The 16,488-nt window shown below is 42.8% G+C and overlaps 1 protein-coding gene across 6 annotated transcripts in view; it reads right to left on the bottom strand.

The window, feature by feature from the left end:
• The window catches only part of Cab39l (calcium binding protein 39 like), a 127,909-nt gene that overhangs the window by 11,537 nt on the left and 99,884 nt on the right, over window positions 1-16,488 (bottom strand). For all 6 annotated transcript variants that reach the window (XM_052733074.1, XM_052733077.1, XM_052733075.1 and 3 more), the window contains 3 exons: window positions 12,093-12,152; window positions 9,990-10,055; window positions 32-175 (listed from right to left, as the gene is read on the bottom strand). In XM_052733074.1, coding sequence (XP_052589034.1) covers window positions 32-175; window positions 9,990-10,055; window positions 12,093-12,152 — 270 coding nt within the window. The remainder of the gene's footprint in view (window positions 1-31; window positions 176-9,989; window positions 10,056-12,092; window positions 12,153-16,488) is intronic.

A 16,488-nucleotide genomic window follows, 5' to 3' on the forward strand; every position in this document is an offset into this window, starting at 1 on the left:
AGAAAAACATACCCAGATATCAGCTCTTTACCTTAAAGACATGGAAGGCTTCGAACTGGATGTTAGGGCTTTTGTCTCGAAGCAGGTTCATCATCAGTTTCAGGTTCTCTGGCTTGCTGATGTACTTGGTCATAATGGCGAAGTTGTGGCGGTCCAGGATCAGCTCACCTAGCAGCTGCGAGACACAAAGCCAGAGCCATTATTTGATTCTTCAAATACATCTCATCAAAGTGGAATCAAAACCCAAGACTAGTGTGGAGAGTTGTAAGGCATCTTAAAGGAGGTGTATGCCAGGCATGGTAGGACCTGCTGCAGCCCCAGCTACTCAGGAGGTTGAGGCAGGAAGAGCACTTGAGCTCATGAGCTGCAGACCAGTGAGCAGAGTGGGACCCCATCTCAAACAGACAGACAGACAGAAAGACAGACAAAGAAACAACAACCAGGCAGCTGACAACGGTATTGTCGTTATTTCATTAAGCTTTCATATGGATCTCTTCTTCCCAGCCACGTACTGCTCTACGAACATTCAGGCAGAACACAGTAACAAAACCGACTGACTGAACGCACACTCGGGTTTGCTGGAGAGTTTCCGTGTTAAATAAGTCTTATCCTTGACTTAATTTTTAAATCAGATTTGTTTTATTTTATGTGTGTTTTGCCTGATTGTAAGCATATGTACAGCATATGTGATTGGTGCCTGGAGAGGTCAGAGGAAGGTGCTGGATTCCTCAAAAGGATTCCCTAGGCCCAGCCCAGTGCTTGGCTGTGGATCTCTGCATCTGTTTCCCTGAGTTACTGGGTGAAGATTCTCTGATGACAACTGGGACAGTTACCAATCTGATTACAGGAGATGGTCAGTTCAGGCTACCTATCCTCTATTGCTAGGAGTCATAGCTGGGGCCATCCTTGGGGATTTCTGGGAGTTTCTCTTGTATCAAAATGTACCCACTCTACCTATCAAGTCACATCTTTCACTGCTCTCCCCTTCATTCACCCCTCAACCCAATCCTCATGACTGTCTGCATGCCGCTGTTCCCCCACCCCACTAGCCAGATAGGTCATTTCTATCCCCTTCCCAGGGGGAATCAATGTCCCCTTATATGGTGGTTTCTCAGAAAATTGGGAATCAATCTACCTTGAGAGCCAGCTATACCATTCCTGGGCATATACCCAAAGGATGCTCAATCATACCACAAGGATACTTGCTCAACTATATTCATAGCAGCATTATTCATAATAGCTAGAACCTGGAAACAACCTAGATGCACCTTAACCAAAGAATGGATAAAGAAAATGCGGTGTATTTACACAATGAAGTATTACTCAGCTGTTAAAAACAATGAGGAAATTTGCAGGCAAATGGATGGAACTGGAAAAAAATCATCCTGAGTGAGTTAACCCAGACCCAGAAAGACAAACACGGTATGTACTCAAGAATTAGCCTTTGGGTGTCCTGCTACTTCTCATCCTGGTGGGGAACTGGGAAGGAAGTGTGGGATTAACCAATCCTGTAACCTCCTTATAACCTCACCTTGCAGTAAAGCTCCCCCGGCTCTCCAGGAAGCTGCCCTTGTTCCTGGTTTCTCACTCCTGCATCCTATTCTGGGCCACCTGCCACTGCCCCCTTCCTCTGCACCACATTTGGTGAAGTCTGCAGGTTGCACACTTGGTTCACTTCCTGCAAACCATCACATCTTCATCAGTGGGTGCAGTTTTTTGTTTTTTAAGATTTATTTATTTTATATATACACAAGTGCTCAATCTCTGTGTGTGTGCCTGCACACCAGAAGAAGGCATCTGATCTCACTACAGATGGTTGTGAGCCACCATGTGGTTGCTGGGAATTGAACTCAGGACCTCTGGAAGAACAGACTGTGCTCTTAACCTCTGAGCCATCTCTCCAGCCCCCTGTGGGTGCAGTTTTAACACTGAAGTCTCAGAACTTCTAGTCAACGCTGACCCACAATTCTCTTTGTTTCACAGATCTGCTTGGATATTGCTGGCTGATTAACTTCACATCTTTAAAAAGATTTAAAGCAATTCATTTTCCTTTTTTTGTTGGTGACATAGAGGCTTGTCAGCTCCTGAAGTCTTCCTCAGCTCAGTTTCTCTTGTTCCTTCCTGTAGCAAATTAATTTTCAAGGTTTGCTAATTTTCTGGTTTCCAGTGACTCTTGAACATCCAGCTCCTCATCTTTACTACCAGCTTCCTTATTCAAACACTCTCTCCCTTCCATATGAGTAATTCCAAAATCATGATGATTTCCCTCAGTCTTTATTAGTCCCACCCACTCTGCAATTAAAGAAATCTTCCTGAAAGTCAGCTGTATTTATTATTCATTCTACTTATAAAATGAATACAAATGCCTCATTTCCATGGATTTAGGGAAAACAATCATTAGGATGGCATTTTGATCTGTGCACAGGAAATCACTTCTGCACCTTCCTTCACTTCCTCACTCATGCAGTCTTGTGGCGGCTTAGACTCTGGGTCCTCTCCTCTGGAGTTCTGAGAATGCTTTCACTCCTCTGCAGTATTAACTATCCCTCCTCCTCCTCCCTCCCTGCGGGTTTCCCAGAACTGCCTCTGGGCTCCTACTTGTTCCTCTTGTCTGTGCCCTACCATGCTAACCCTGTGGTGGGTATCGCTGGGGCTATCTACCAAGTGGAATCCCCTCTTCACAAACTGCAGAACAGACATTTTATTATAGCGTGAGTGTAAAACTATGGGGAAAAAGAGACTCTGGAGGCTTAAAGCCCACCCTAGGAACACAGCTAAGCACTGAGGTGGTGCCTGAGTCCTCAGGGTGCAGGCAGACTTTCCCTGGGAGTGAACTCCCAACACCATTCCTAGCACTTCCTGGCTCACCTGAAATTCTCCTGGTAACCCGGGAGCTGTTTATCTCAGCAAACTGTCATTATCTGGGTATTCAAACTTCTTTTCTCTCTCCAAAAGCTTGGAGGTGTTCTCATCCCAAGCACCTCTGGAGAGGGAGACAAGTGTTGCCTTCCTGAACTAATTTAGCTCAAAGGGCTCTTCAGCTTTCAAGACAAAGCATCCCTGACTGTAAAGCCAGCAGGGGCTTTTCAGCTCTAAAAATATCTACCTTTCTACCTAGTAAACACACAATAAAACAATGTAACACAAACATAACCAAGTGGCTTTCTTTCTTTTTTTTTTTTATCTCTGTGTGTAACTTTATTTCTTCATCCTCTATCCCATTCTATGGGTCCACTTGTCTGCTTTTATTATAACAGTTCTGTAGAATAACTTGGAATCTGGTATGGTGATTCCTCTGGCTTCCTTCTTTTTACTCAGGGTTGCTCTGGCTATCTGGGATCTTTGGTGCTTCTATACACAGTGTATTTTTCTATTCTGTACATAATGAAGAAAATATGGTATACATATACAGTGGATTTTTTTTTTTTGAGACAGTGTTTCATGTAGCCCAGGTTGGCTTAGAACTCACCATGTAGTTAGGATGACCTTGAAATTCTGATCTATCTCCCTAGTGCTAGGATCACAGGCATGTGTCATCACACCTGGATTATGTAGTTCTGGAGACTGAACCCAGAGTTTTGTGCATACTAGGCAAGGGCTCTACCAATAGAGCTACAAATGTCCCCTCCACACACAGAGTGGAGTTTCATTTAGTCATAAAGAAGGATGAAGTACGTTGTTTACTAGAAAATGGATGCAACTGGAGTCTCCATACTAAGCAAAATAGTCAGATCAGAAAGAGAAAAATCACCTGTTTTCTCTTCTTATTTATACAGACACAAAAAATCACTTGTATGCACATATGCCATGAAGATGAAAGTCAAGACTGGAAAAATGAGGGAAAGAGAAGGAGAGAGAAATGAATATGTTCAAAATGTATGATATATTAGTATGTAAGTATCTTTATGAAGCCTCCATACTACGTACAATAAAGTCCACTGCAATAAATTTTTACATAAGAATTTACACAGATTCTTCAGTAAGGATTTGTTGAAGTTACATTTATGAGATCAATTCAGATTAAATCATTCCAGTTTTATCTTCTGCTCACACAAGCTTACATGTTTAGCCTGGTGTGTGGTGCACATTTAAAAATACCAGTTGGGGAGACATGAAGCAAGTGCAAGGCCAGCCTAAGCTCCATGAGGAAACCCTGTTTTGAAAAATGAAGGGCTGGGAGTCTAGCTAGGTGGAAGAGTACCTGCAGAGCATGCGAGGCTCTGTGATTTCCAGAATCCTATATTCTCTCTCTCTCACACACAAAATATCCATGACCTTGAGCTCAGTGTGTTCCAGAACTGCTACTACTATCTTTCCTTCTCGAACTATAACCTTAAAGCATGCTCAGGAATGTATTCTTTAATTGAGCATGCTCAGTAGTACACCCACTCCTAAAGTGCTTTCCCTCATGGAAATTCATGAATATGCATAGCTTAGATCTCTTTAATTCAATGAGGACATTACTTTGGAACAACTCCTGTGTTCTTAGTGCTGCAGGTAATAAATATTTTTCTATTCTTCTATTTTTGGGGGCCATGCTTATTCAAGCTTTGTACTAATCAACATATCTTTTTTTTTTTTTTTTCCCCAGACAGGGTTTCTCTGTGTAGTTTTGGTGCCTGTCCTAGCTCTCGCTCTGTAGACCAGGCTGGCCTCGAACTCACAGACATCTGCCTGCCTCTGCCTCCCGAGTGCTGGGATTAAAGGTATGCGCTACCACCGCCCGGCTTATGTTCAGTTTTTTAAAGTCTTTTGGCCATTAAGCGTCAACCTATTTTAACTAATAGTGACAAGGACAATGTTGAAACACTGCAGTGCAATACAAAACATCACAAAGCAGTATTAGATAAGAAATAGGTCACACCTGCATTTTACTTAATCATCTAGCTAGTGTAATTAAGAGGTTCTCTTCCAAAATGTGATGTTTTAATGAAACTGACCAGAGCCCCCCAAAATTCCACCAAGCTTCTTAGCTACAATCTTTCTTGCTAGTAATTAAATGCCAGGCTTCTGAAGAAGGTAAGAAATAAGTCCCTAAGCTCCAGCACATGAGGGAAAGGAATCTCTCTCTTAATTACTTTTTATTGGCACCAGGAGTCTAAGCATCCCAAGACCAAGAAAGTCTTGGAAACTTTAGAAGATGATTGACAAAAAGCAGCAGGTAGCAAATACTTTGGAACCAGAAAATGACTTAGCACTTCAGACCGTTTCTACCATGAAGCTGTTTGCCCTATAACTATCCAACTTCTCACTTCTTACAATTATGGAACATCACAGACAGAACCTTACAGAATCCATATTTATAAATGTGGTTACTGGACAGTAGCTACTGTGACCACACATCTAATTCCTCAAAGGAAAAACCAAGCTTGCATCAGCAGAGTTCCCCAGAGTAACACTTTTCTCTCAGAGAAGGGAGCCAGCAATGCTGAGTAAGCTCGATGTTGACATGGGAACCAGTTCAGTCATTCATCCTTTAGCTCCCTTGCATCAGGTGATGGATGCAGCACCATTTCTGCAGCATCTCTGCCTTACAACCCAGCACTCCAAAGCCAACTTGCCCTGAAGTACCTTTCCATAGTTCTGCATTTGACACATACTTTAGTCAGCTGCTCCCCATCCCATCTAAACAGTGCTTGACTTTCCCATATCTGTCCATCAAATTTGAGATACCTGGTCTAGAAAGGAATTTGGACAAGAAAATCAGGTCTCAGTAGATTAACGAAGGACAGCAAACAATACTCTCGAGTACACAGAAGCATTTGTAACTAAGTAGGAAAGGGAGTTTCGGGTGCTTCTGAAGCAGAAGTCTGCTCCAGGCCTGAAGTGACCACCTCTGAGCAGGGGAAGGGCACGGAGGCAACGAGGACAGAGACTTCCTGCCCACTTCTGTTGTCCATCACTCAAGTGCTGATGGGGAGGTTCTACTCTCAGGTACAGATGTGCACTGCTGGAACCAGCTTCATCAGCCCACCAACCCCAGGGTTACCCAAAGCACACGGATCCCTTCCAGAGCCTGAACTCTGGGGAAGGGGAACTCTAGGGCTAATGACTAGCAATGTTTACTTGAAGAACTTAGTTTGATTCATCGACTAAATACCTATAGTTCATATTTCTGGGCAGGGATGTAGCTCAGTGGTATTTGGTGACTGAGGCCCTTGGGTTCCATCCCCAGTACTATAAAAATAAACAAATAAATAAAAAAGCCAGTAGTTCTTACCACAAGTAAGGCTCTGTTCTAACCATATTAAAATAGGAACAGGAGAAGAGGACAAGATGGGGCAAAGCCAGCTAGAGAGGAGAATCTGTCAGTCAGAAAGAAAGGGCAAGACAGGCCCAAAGGAGAGCTTTCTGACTGGGCCTGAGGTCTCAGAGATAGGCAAAGTTTGATGTGAGTTCTTGTCGCTGCTGACAATCATTCAAGGACAAGTTTTAAAGACGAAGGATAAAGTCTAAAGATCCTCATCGTTCCTCCTTCAATTTGGTTCAATCACTTAGTGTCATACAAACTCTACTTCGGCTCTGTATCTGTCAGACTCACATTGAAAAGAGGGACTTGGGAAATATCCAAGCCAGTGAGTGGTTCTCAATCTTCCAAATGTTTGGACCCTTTACTACAGTTCTTCATGTTGTGGTGACCGCCACCATGAAATTATTTTCCCTGATACTTCATAACTGTAAATTTGCTGCTGTTATGAATGTAGTGTACATATCTGATATGCAAACCTCCCAAAGGGGTTGGGATCCACAGGTTGAGAACCACTGCTCTAAGCCATTTCTCACTCTCATCTTTCCTTCCTATTCCAGTGGCCACCGCCCCCAGGGCCTCTTTCCTGTAAGCTCCTCTGGCTGTCCTTCTGTCCCTTACATAGGTCAAAAGCTGGGACAGTAGGGCATATCTTAATTCTCTTGTTAATTAGATTTGCTCTGTGACAACTCCGTGTGTGTGATACATTCTTGTTACTTTTATCCCCGACTCTTACCTCCCCCCCCTCCCGCCCCCGGTTAAGCCCCATTCATCCCCACAAACTCTTTTCCACATTCAGGTCTTTCTGTTTTGCCAAGGCCTTGGTGTGATCGTGGGTTTGGAGCTACACAGTGGAGCTTGGTGCGCACATCAGTGGGTCACAACTAAAAACAAAGACTCCTCGTCTCAGGATTTCCATGACAGTTAAGCAGGGAGCTACAGCACCTCCTGGACACAGGACAGCACAGTTTGGAGGTCACTGCTCTGCCTGAGGTCAGCTCCCTGGCACAGCACGACGTTTCTCTCGAAGGATCTCCCTGCACTGGTTTCTATGCAAGGGGAACCTCCATAACAAGTGCTGACTGACTGACTGGAAATTGACCTGCCAATGAAGCCAGAAGCTGGGACAGTGACAACAGAAATGTAGGGGGACACAGCATGACTAATGCAAACCACAGGAAAAAAAAAAGTAAAAACATGGACAAAACATTTAGTTCATTATCCTAATTGAGAATTGCATCAAATATTGACAACACATGCACTGTCCTGAGTCACCATCCTGACATCACAAGCGAGCTGCTTAGCAGCTGGAGGGTATACAAACGCATGGCTGACACAGGATTACTGGCTGATAAAGAGTGTTCTGAAGACCCGAGTGGGATCTGAAGGGTGGAGGTGTAGCACTAGCCCACACCACATTGCTAGGCACTGCCCCACCTGTTCTGGACCTGGCCGTCTCGGAGCAACTTTTTCTAGGGAGGGCAGGCACTTAGGGCCCGAGGCCATACGGTGTTGGGCTCCTGAGCATTTCCACGGGCATTTCATAGGGATGTGGCTCCAGACAGTAAGCACCTAAGACACACATACCCTATTCAGACTTATTTTACATTTTCACACTTAGGCCTCTGCTCGAAAGCCAACTGCTGGAATGCCCTTGCTGCTATTCCAGCTGCTATGGCACACATCTAGTCCCTCAGTCACAACTTTCTTTCCATCGTTCAAACCTTCCCTCACAGAAGTATGATTCTGTTTGTTAGCCAAGGATTTCGTTCTTAGTGGGAGCATTCCAGTTTGTACTGGAATGTGCCCTCAGTCGTAACCTTTCTTTGTAGCACTTGGAGCACCTGAAGCCATACAAGGGTCACGTGCTCCCCAAAGTGGAGCCCTGGGTCACAGTGCTGGCTTGTTGCCACTGCATGTCTACAAGATTAGCAGGTAAATATTTGCTGACTGAGTGAATATCCTGTTACCTCCTTCCCACCGCTTTCCCCAACATTTGTGGATAATCAGCAAGCACCCCCCTTTGTGTGTGTGTGTGTGGGGCATGTGTGTACCATGGCACCCGTGCGGAGTTCAGAAGAAGACCCTGCCTTCCACTTGGAGACAGCATCTCTCTTGCTATTAGCTGCTGTGAACTGAAGTCCCATAGCATTTCAGCTCTCCAACCACCATATCACAATAAACAGTTGTTTTCCCAGTCAGAGACTTCCAAGAGTTTATCATTTACTGAACTTCAATGTTCATTTTCTGTCTTACTTTGGCACTGTGACACTAAGTCCTAGAAGGCCCACAAGCTTCTGTGATTTTCCTAGCTCTGTCTCCTCTCTCTTTGGAGGGGCATGCTAGGATTATAGACAATATGCCATTGTATTGTTTTTAAATTAAAATACTTATATTTAAGTTTTATGTGTATGGGTCATTGTCTGCATGTATGTCCGTGTACCACTTGTGTTTCTGGTGCCCTTGGAGGGTAGAAGAGGGCACTGGATCCCCTGGGACAGGAGTTACAGGTGGTTGTAAGCTGCTACGTTGGTGAGCCATCTTTCTAGCCTATGCATCCTTCTTTCATACGGGTTCTGTACTTTACCCTCGGAGCCAGCTCCTCAGCCCTACACTGCTTTCTTACCTAGCCAACTACACCTTCTTAACCTCTTTCCAGATGCTTTTTCAGTGAAATTGTGGCAGGTTTTATTTTAGTTTTCTTTTAGCAAGGTTTTATTCATGTGATTAGACAGTTTTTCTCACATAAGTGCTTGCTGGTCTTCCTTATTGCATGGTTCTAGCATCAAACTCAGGGCCTTGTGCAGGCCACCCAACCGTCCTACTACTGAACTTAGCTGATATTTAAAACACTGCTCTTAGGAAATAACCATTTCTTCTGCTTCTTTGTTATGAATGTAATTTGAGCATGTCAAGTTCAATGACAAAGCTGTGGCTGAACTGGTTCACCAGAGTGCTTGGAGAACAGGACGTGGCAATGAAATGTGGTTGACAAATGCATTTTAGGAAAATATGTTACAACCCTAGGAGAGAAATGCTTCTCCTAACATAGAAGTCCCATGACATTTCAACTCTATAAACCTGCATCATAGCTGACAGTTGTTTCCATTCAAAAACATGAGGTTTATCATCTCCAAACTTAAAGCACCGAGGGGAATTTAAAATTGTGTCTTGTGTGCTGGACTCTGGAACTACCACTTCTTCTCTGAGTGTCCTGCACAGATGCAGGAGAGGCACTGGACTGGTTCATTCTGCCATTCCTGTTGTAAGGCACACTGACATGACTTCCAGGGGCTTCACAGGGCCTTCCTGAGAGTCACCCCATCCCAGTCACTCTGACCAGCTTCTGTAAGGCACAGTGATGTGACTTCTAGGGGCTTCACAGGGCCTTCCTGACAGTCACCCCATCCCAGTCACTGACCAGCTTCTCTTCAACTCTAAGAATATTCCCAGGAGAAAACCACGTGGCTCTGCTTAAGTCAGCTGAGGTTTGGTCTTCTTCCTTAGTGAAGTATTCCACATCTGACTTGAGCATACACTTATACTGCTGTTGCTTCCAAAAAGTATCTGAGGTAGGATGCTTACTTTATTTTGCTGCAAAGCTCAATCAGAGCATAAAATATAGCCCTCAAGTTACTTCTCAAACAGAAGGACCTGAGTTTTCTGTATTTACTTATGCAGAGTAGACACTGTTTGTTAGCAAGATGTCAGCTTACGAGGACTTAAGGAGATCGGCTATTACCTTTAAAGATTGTCTCTTCGTCACGTAATTCTCTGACTGCAGCAGTTTCTCATAGTCTTCAAAGATCTAAGGAAAAGAAAGGAAGTCGGTAAGAGTGGCAGTATGTCCTCTGCAGCATTAGTGTGCGCACTCATCCACAGAGTCCCTCAGAGCCAGCCTAACCACCACTGCTCACAGGGAGGGCTCAGTCTCTCACTACTGTTCTGGACCCAGAAAGGATCAGGATAGGGAAGTGAAGGCATACAGGATATGTGCTGCTCATTAGTTCTACAAACTGGAAATTGAGTTGCAAGATGGAGCAATTTTGAATCCTCTCAATCTATTAAAAGCTTCAAGATAACTCATTTTAAAGAAAGCTGGCTCTGTAGTTTGGTGGCTGCGGATCCACACTTTGGGAAGAGTAAATTATACTTAGGGCTTAGGACTGTCAAATCCATAATGTCAACAGGTATCAACAGGTGAGGCTTGGGGTGACCACTGCTAGGCAGTGACCATGTCACCCCAATTGGCCTGTGTGAACTTTAACCATTCTCATAAGAAACCATGACCCTGGGACACGGATCTTCCTGCATCTCATTGTAGTCACTGGTCATGGGCTAGGCCCTTTGGGAGCACAGAGCATAGCAGTTGGGGAAAGTTGTTACCTACTTCCCACCATGGGCACATCATTCAGAAAACATCGTAGCTGGAGGAGCAAACAGCCAGAAGCAAAAAAACACAGGGACAGAGAGGGACAGGTCAGCCTCAGGGGCTAAGTGACAGGCTTATGTGCATACCCTAAAACTTTCGATTTAGAATTGAGAAGTACAAGTATGCAGCTCGGATTAAAGTCACAACACTATTCTCTTTCATTTTCTTCTACTCTTGAACACATGGAAAACGTTATATCTCAGATATGGAGGCTTTCCCTAAAAGCTCATGTATTGAAAACCTGGTCCCCAGCTTGAGTTACTATTGAAAAGTGATGAATAATAAGAGTGTTAGTTTCATCAATAGACTAATCCCTTGATTAAGTGACAGTTGAATGGATTTTTAGGAGAGGAGAGATAGGCCACTAAGGGTCATGATTTCTCTCTCTATGTATGCAGTGTACATGTAAGCATGCTCACATGTTGATGGTTGTCTTCTCTGATTGCTCTACAGTACAAATTGAGACATGGCATTTTACTGAACCAAGAGCTCACCAGTTCAGCTAGTGGCTAGTCTGCTTGTTTCAAGGACCATCTGTTTGTCTTCTATGCACTGGGATTGCTGGGGTTCTGCTATGCTCACCTGACTTTATAAGTGGGTTCTGAGGACCCAAGCTCCAGTCCTCATGATATACCTGCTGAGCCATCTCCTCCAACCCCAAGGGCATGCTTTTGAAGGGTGCATTTTGTCTCTGGACTCTTCCTCTGACTCCTAGCTGCCATAGGGTGATTATCTTTCCTTTGCCACACATGCTTTCCACCATGATGCTCTGACTCATAATAGGTCCAGCAACAGAGCCAAGTGACCATGGACTGAAATCATATTCCAAAATAAGTCTTTCTTTCTTCTCCTAAGTTATTCCTCTTAGATATTTTGTCACAGCAACAAAAAGATGACCAAGACATGACATTTTATAGATCAATATACTCATCAGGCAAATTATGTTAATTGTAAATCTAAAATACAAATACAGTGGACACAGAGTCCTCTGGGTTCTTTTCCATTGTCCCCTCTCAGCCTTTCCTCTTGGCCCATCTCTACTCTTTTGTGACACCCACCAACTGTAGAAACATTTGCTACCACAGCCACCACATGCGGCTAGGACTCAGAGTGGGCAACGGCAACCCAACAATGGAACACCCACTCAGAAAAGACAAGAATGGATATCTATGCCAAACACACTTCCTTCCAAGTGCCAGACAATGGGCAATCTGAACCCAGAGCTGTAAGCCTCTAGCCTGGGCATCTAGTTTTCAGGTCTTGGAACTACGAGCCTCTGAGACTGGCAGCCCAGTCCCAAGCCTTCTGCATTTCCCACCTGTATGCAGTTTCCTAAACAGAGCCAAAGGTCCCCAGGCAGCCCACGAGTGATAAGAGAGAGAAAGAAAGAAGTATAAAAATGATGCTACTTACAGTGTCATAATTTTGCTCTAAAAAGTCCGCTACCAACACTTTATGTCTGGTTAACAAATCCTAAAAAAGAAGAAGCAGTGAAGAAAAATTACTATAGCTAGTACCTTTATTACTAAAATGGAGAACAACCTTTGCTTCTATGGCTTGGTAAATCTATTCGCTTCAAGCACACAGAAGTGGGAAAAGAACATTTTCATTTACAGCACAAAATTATTTCCATCCTACTTTCAGATGTGAAGCCCAAGTTGTTTCAGATTAAAACAGTGGCAAACACTGAGTGTCCAATCTAGTGTTTTAAATAGTAGAAATGAAATTTACATGGTAAACATGACACCTACAAGGTAACTTTACAGAGTATTTCTACATTGTGATTATAATAAACATCCAAACAAAGCCTGATGACCTTTATCAAAGGCCAACCCCCACACTACATAGGCTGACCTCCAACTCCTGAGCTCAAGCAATCCTTCTGCCTTAGCCTAAGTATAGGGATCACAGACACATGCTACGGTGTCTGGTTGTAAATAATTTTCAAACAAGAATTCTGAATGGCATAAAACCTGACCTCAAAAACTAATATAAGAGATTTTCAAACATTCCAATCTTTCCTTGTTTTCTTAACTACTGTGTGTGTGTGTGACCATACGTGTGTGCTCAAGTGCACCTGCCCATGTATGGGTGGGGGTCAGAGGACGATGCTGGGTCCTACTCTGTCTCTACTTTATTCCTTTCAGACAGGGTGTCTCCCTGAACCTGGTGGCCAACAAGCCCCAGTGATCCTCTTGTCTTTGTACTACAGTACTGGGGTTAACAGGTAGGTGTGTGGGCACACTCAGGTTTTTATGTTCTTAAAACATCAGACCATTTCCCCAGCCCCCTGCCATTTTGATCATTTACTTATTTTTAAACTTTATTATTATTGTTGTTGTGTGTATGGTTTGGGGAGAGGCATGTACACCACAGCACTTGGCTGGCGATCAGAGGACAGCTCTGCAGAGTTGGTTCTCTCCATCCACCCGGAAGAACGTTCTGAGAATTAAACTTGATCAGGCCTGTGTAGCACCCGTGTGCCTGCCTGTTGAGCCATCTCTGCTCCCCCCAAATGGAGGTAGCTGGACATTTAACATATGATCTCAGCACTGTCTGCTTGCTCTCAGGTGAATGGGTCATGAGATATACACTGCAAGTTACTGAGTTACGTAATGTGTCCTCTCCAAGTTGAATACAATCAATCATATCTTACCACAGATACAAATTTGTAAAAAACTGCAAAAAACCATGAAGGAACTTCTGGTTGTCTTCAACTCACACCTAAATCATATCCTTATTTCACTTCAATGTTTGAAAAAAGAAAATAAGCCTCATCTAATCCCTTTTATATACTTAGATGCTAAATACCCAACTTAGGTATTATGAAAAATTTAATTAAAAACAAGAATTTTTAACCTTTCCAGAATAAAGTCTAATACGCTAATACAGTTAATTAAAATCCCCCCCACACACACATGGTCGGGGGAGGGGAGAGGACATGTGAGTAGAGTTGCTTGTGGAAGCCAGAAGAGGATACTGGATCCCCTAGAGTTAGAGTAACAGGCTGCTGTGAGCTGTACGACAATGTGCTTGCAACTAAACTCAGGCCCTCTGGAAGACATCCTCTGAGACATCTCTCTGGCTCCTATTTCTATTTAAACAACAAAAAAGTAAACTGCTTAAAGCATTCTGCACACTTTTTTAAATTAACTTTTTTTTTTAGCTGTACATACTTTTACTGTATACAGATGATATGCTGAAGTATTGTGCAATGGTCTAATGGTATGTTTTGCTTTGGATCATTTCCCCATGGTGCTGAGGATTACCCGCAGACCCTGGGTTAAATGTCCCCGAAAGGCCCAGTGCAGTGCTGCTGCCTGAGCTATTGGGAGGGAGGGAAATGAAGTCTCACTGTGTTGCTCAGGCTTAGGCTGGTCTTGAACTCCTGGGTGCAGCGACCTTGTAGCTGGGACTACAAGTCGTATACACAAGAGCTCAGCTGGAAGGAGCGAGGACCTTGCAGGGCAGAGCACTCCCACCTGCCCTGCTTCCTGGTCTACAAAAACTGAAGTGTGTAGCACTGATCCACCACACCTTCCTGAAAGAAGTTCTGTATCACCACAGGCCCAAAGTACCAGTCAGCCGACCATGTTCTGAAAGTGTGAGTTAAATGAAATTTAGGTGGTGTGTCTCAAGTATTTTGTCATAGAAAGCTGTGGAAAGGTAACACATGATTCAGTGAGGTAATTTAGTATATGCATTATCTATTATGTTTATTTATTTGTGGTGATAACAAGCATTTATTGGTATACCTAACTGAAATCTTGTATCTTCTGACCAGCTCTTACCCCAGGACCATTCTGTTTTCTCTCCTATGAGTTCAATATTTTTAGATCCCACACAGAAATGATACCATGATTTGTCTTCCTATTGTGTCTTATTTACTTAACATAATTCTTTGAGGTTCATCAACGTTGACACAAATGGCAGGATTTCTTTCTTCTTATAGCTAAGTAGCACTCCACTGTAGCCATACAACCCATTTTCTTTCCTTTTGTGTTTGTGTGTATGGTGTGTGTATGGTGCGTGTATGGTGTGTATGGTGTACAAGGGTACTAATGGACATCAGAGGACAATTTGGGGGAGTTGTTTTTTGTCTTTGATCATTCCTGCCACTGAGCTGCACACTCCAGGCTTCTGGGTGATTTTCCTACCTCTGCCTCCCATCTTGCTACCGAGGTGCCTTGATCACAAATGCATGCTACCACATTTAGCTTTTTATGTGACTTCATTCTGGGGATGAAATCCAGGTTGTCAGGCGTACAGTGAGCCATCTCACCAGGCACTACCTCATTTATTTATTCGCTTGTCTGTCAGTGGATACTTAGGCTGATTCTTTTCTCTGGCTATTATGAACAATGCTGCAATAATTACCCTTCAACACACTCATTCCATTTTCTTTGGCAATACCCACATGAATGGGATTGTTAAGTCCTATGATAATACCATAACAGTTTATTTTTGTGATTCCACTTTATTAAAATTAAGTTGGACTGAATAAATTATAACAAGAAAATGTTATCAAGAAACATTCCTCTTGCTAGACAAATGCTTTCCCACTAGCCCCCAAACCTACATATGTTGTAGGCCCTGAGAAATGCAATATAGCTGAAGTATAAGATAAGGACTTCAAAATAGCTTTATGATTATGAAAGAGGTCCTTAAGGATGAAATGAATAAATCCATTAAAGAAATCAATGAAAACACAAAGAAACAGTGGAATGAAATGAGGAAAACAGTTTAAGATTTGTAAGTAGAAACAGAATGAATAAAGAAAACCCCAAACTGAGGGAAAACTGAAAATGAAAAATTTAAGAACTCAAATAGGAACCTCTGAGGCAAACCTCACTAACAGAATACAAAATATGGAAGAGAGAATCTCAGGCATTGTAGACAAGATAGAAGAAATGGATACCTTGGTCAAAGAAAACATTAAGCCAAAAAAAAAAAAAATCCAGGCACAAAACATCCAGGAAATCTGGAACACTATGAAAAGACCAAATCTAAAAATAATAGGAATAGAGGAAAGGGAAGAAACTTAGGTCAAAGGCACAAAAAATATTTTCAATGAAATCACAGAAGAAAATTTCCCTAAACTAAAAAAGGAGGTACCAATCAAGGGACATCAAATAGACTGGACCAGAAAAGAAATTCCCCTCAGAACATAATAATAAAAACACTGAAAACATACACAAAGAAAGAATATTAAAAGCTGCTAGGGGAAAAGACCTAGTAATATATACAGGCAGACCTATTAGAATAACTCCTAAGTTTTCAATGAAAACTCTAAATGCCAGGAGGACCTGGATAGACTTTCTACAAACTCTAAGAGACCAGATGCCAGCCTGGACTATTATACCCAGCAAAACTTTCAAACACAATAGATGGAGAAAGACAGTCCATATGAAATCAAATTTAAGCAGAATCTATCTACAAATCTAGCCCTACGAAAGGTGCTAGAAGGAAAACTTCAATCTGAAGAGGCTAACAACACCCAAGAAAACTCAAGGAATAAATAACCCTAGACCAGCAAATCAAAAGCCCACACCAGAACAACAAAATAACAGGAATTAACAAACATGGCTTATTGGTAACTCTCAACATCAATCGTCTCAATTCCCCAATTAAAATGCACAAACTAACAGAATGAATCGAAAAACAGGATACAGCCCTCTGCTGTATCCAAGGACCACACCTTAACATCAAGGATAGACATCACTTCAGGATACAAAGATGGAAAAATATATTCCAAGCTAACAAAATAGACTTCAAAACAAAACTAATCAGAAGAAATAGCGAAGGGTAC

Source organism: Peromyscus californicus, unplaced genomic scaffold (assembly GCF_007827085.1).
Source record: "Peromyscus californicus insignis strain IS unplaced genomic scaffold, ASM782708v3 Scaffold_12__1_contigs__length_115047231, whole genome shotgun sequence".
Taxonomy (NCBI): Eukaryota; Metazoa; Chordata; class Mammalia; order Rodentia; family Cricetidae; genus Peromyscus; species Peromyscus californicus.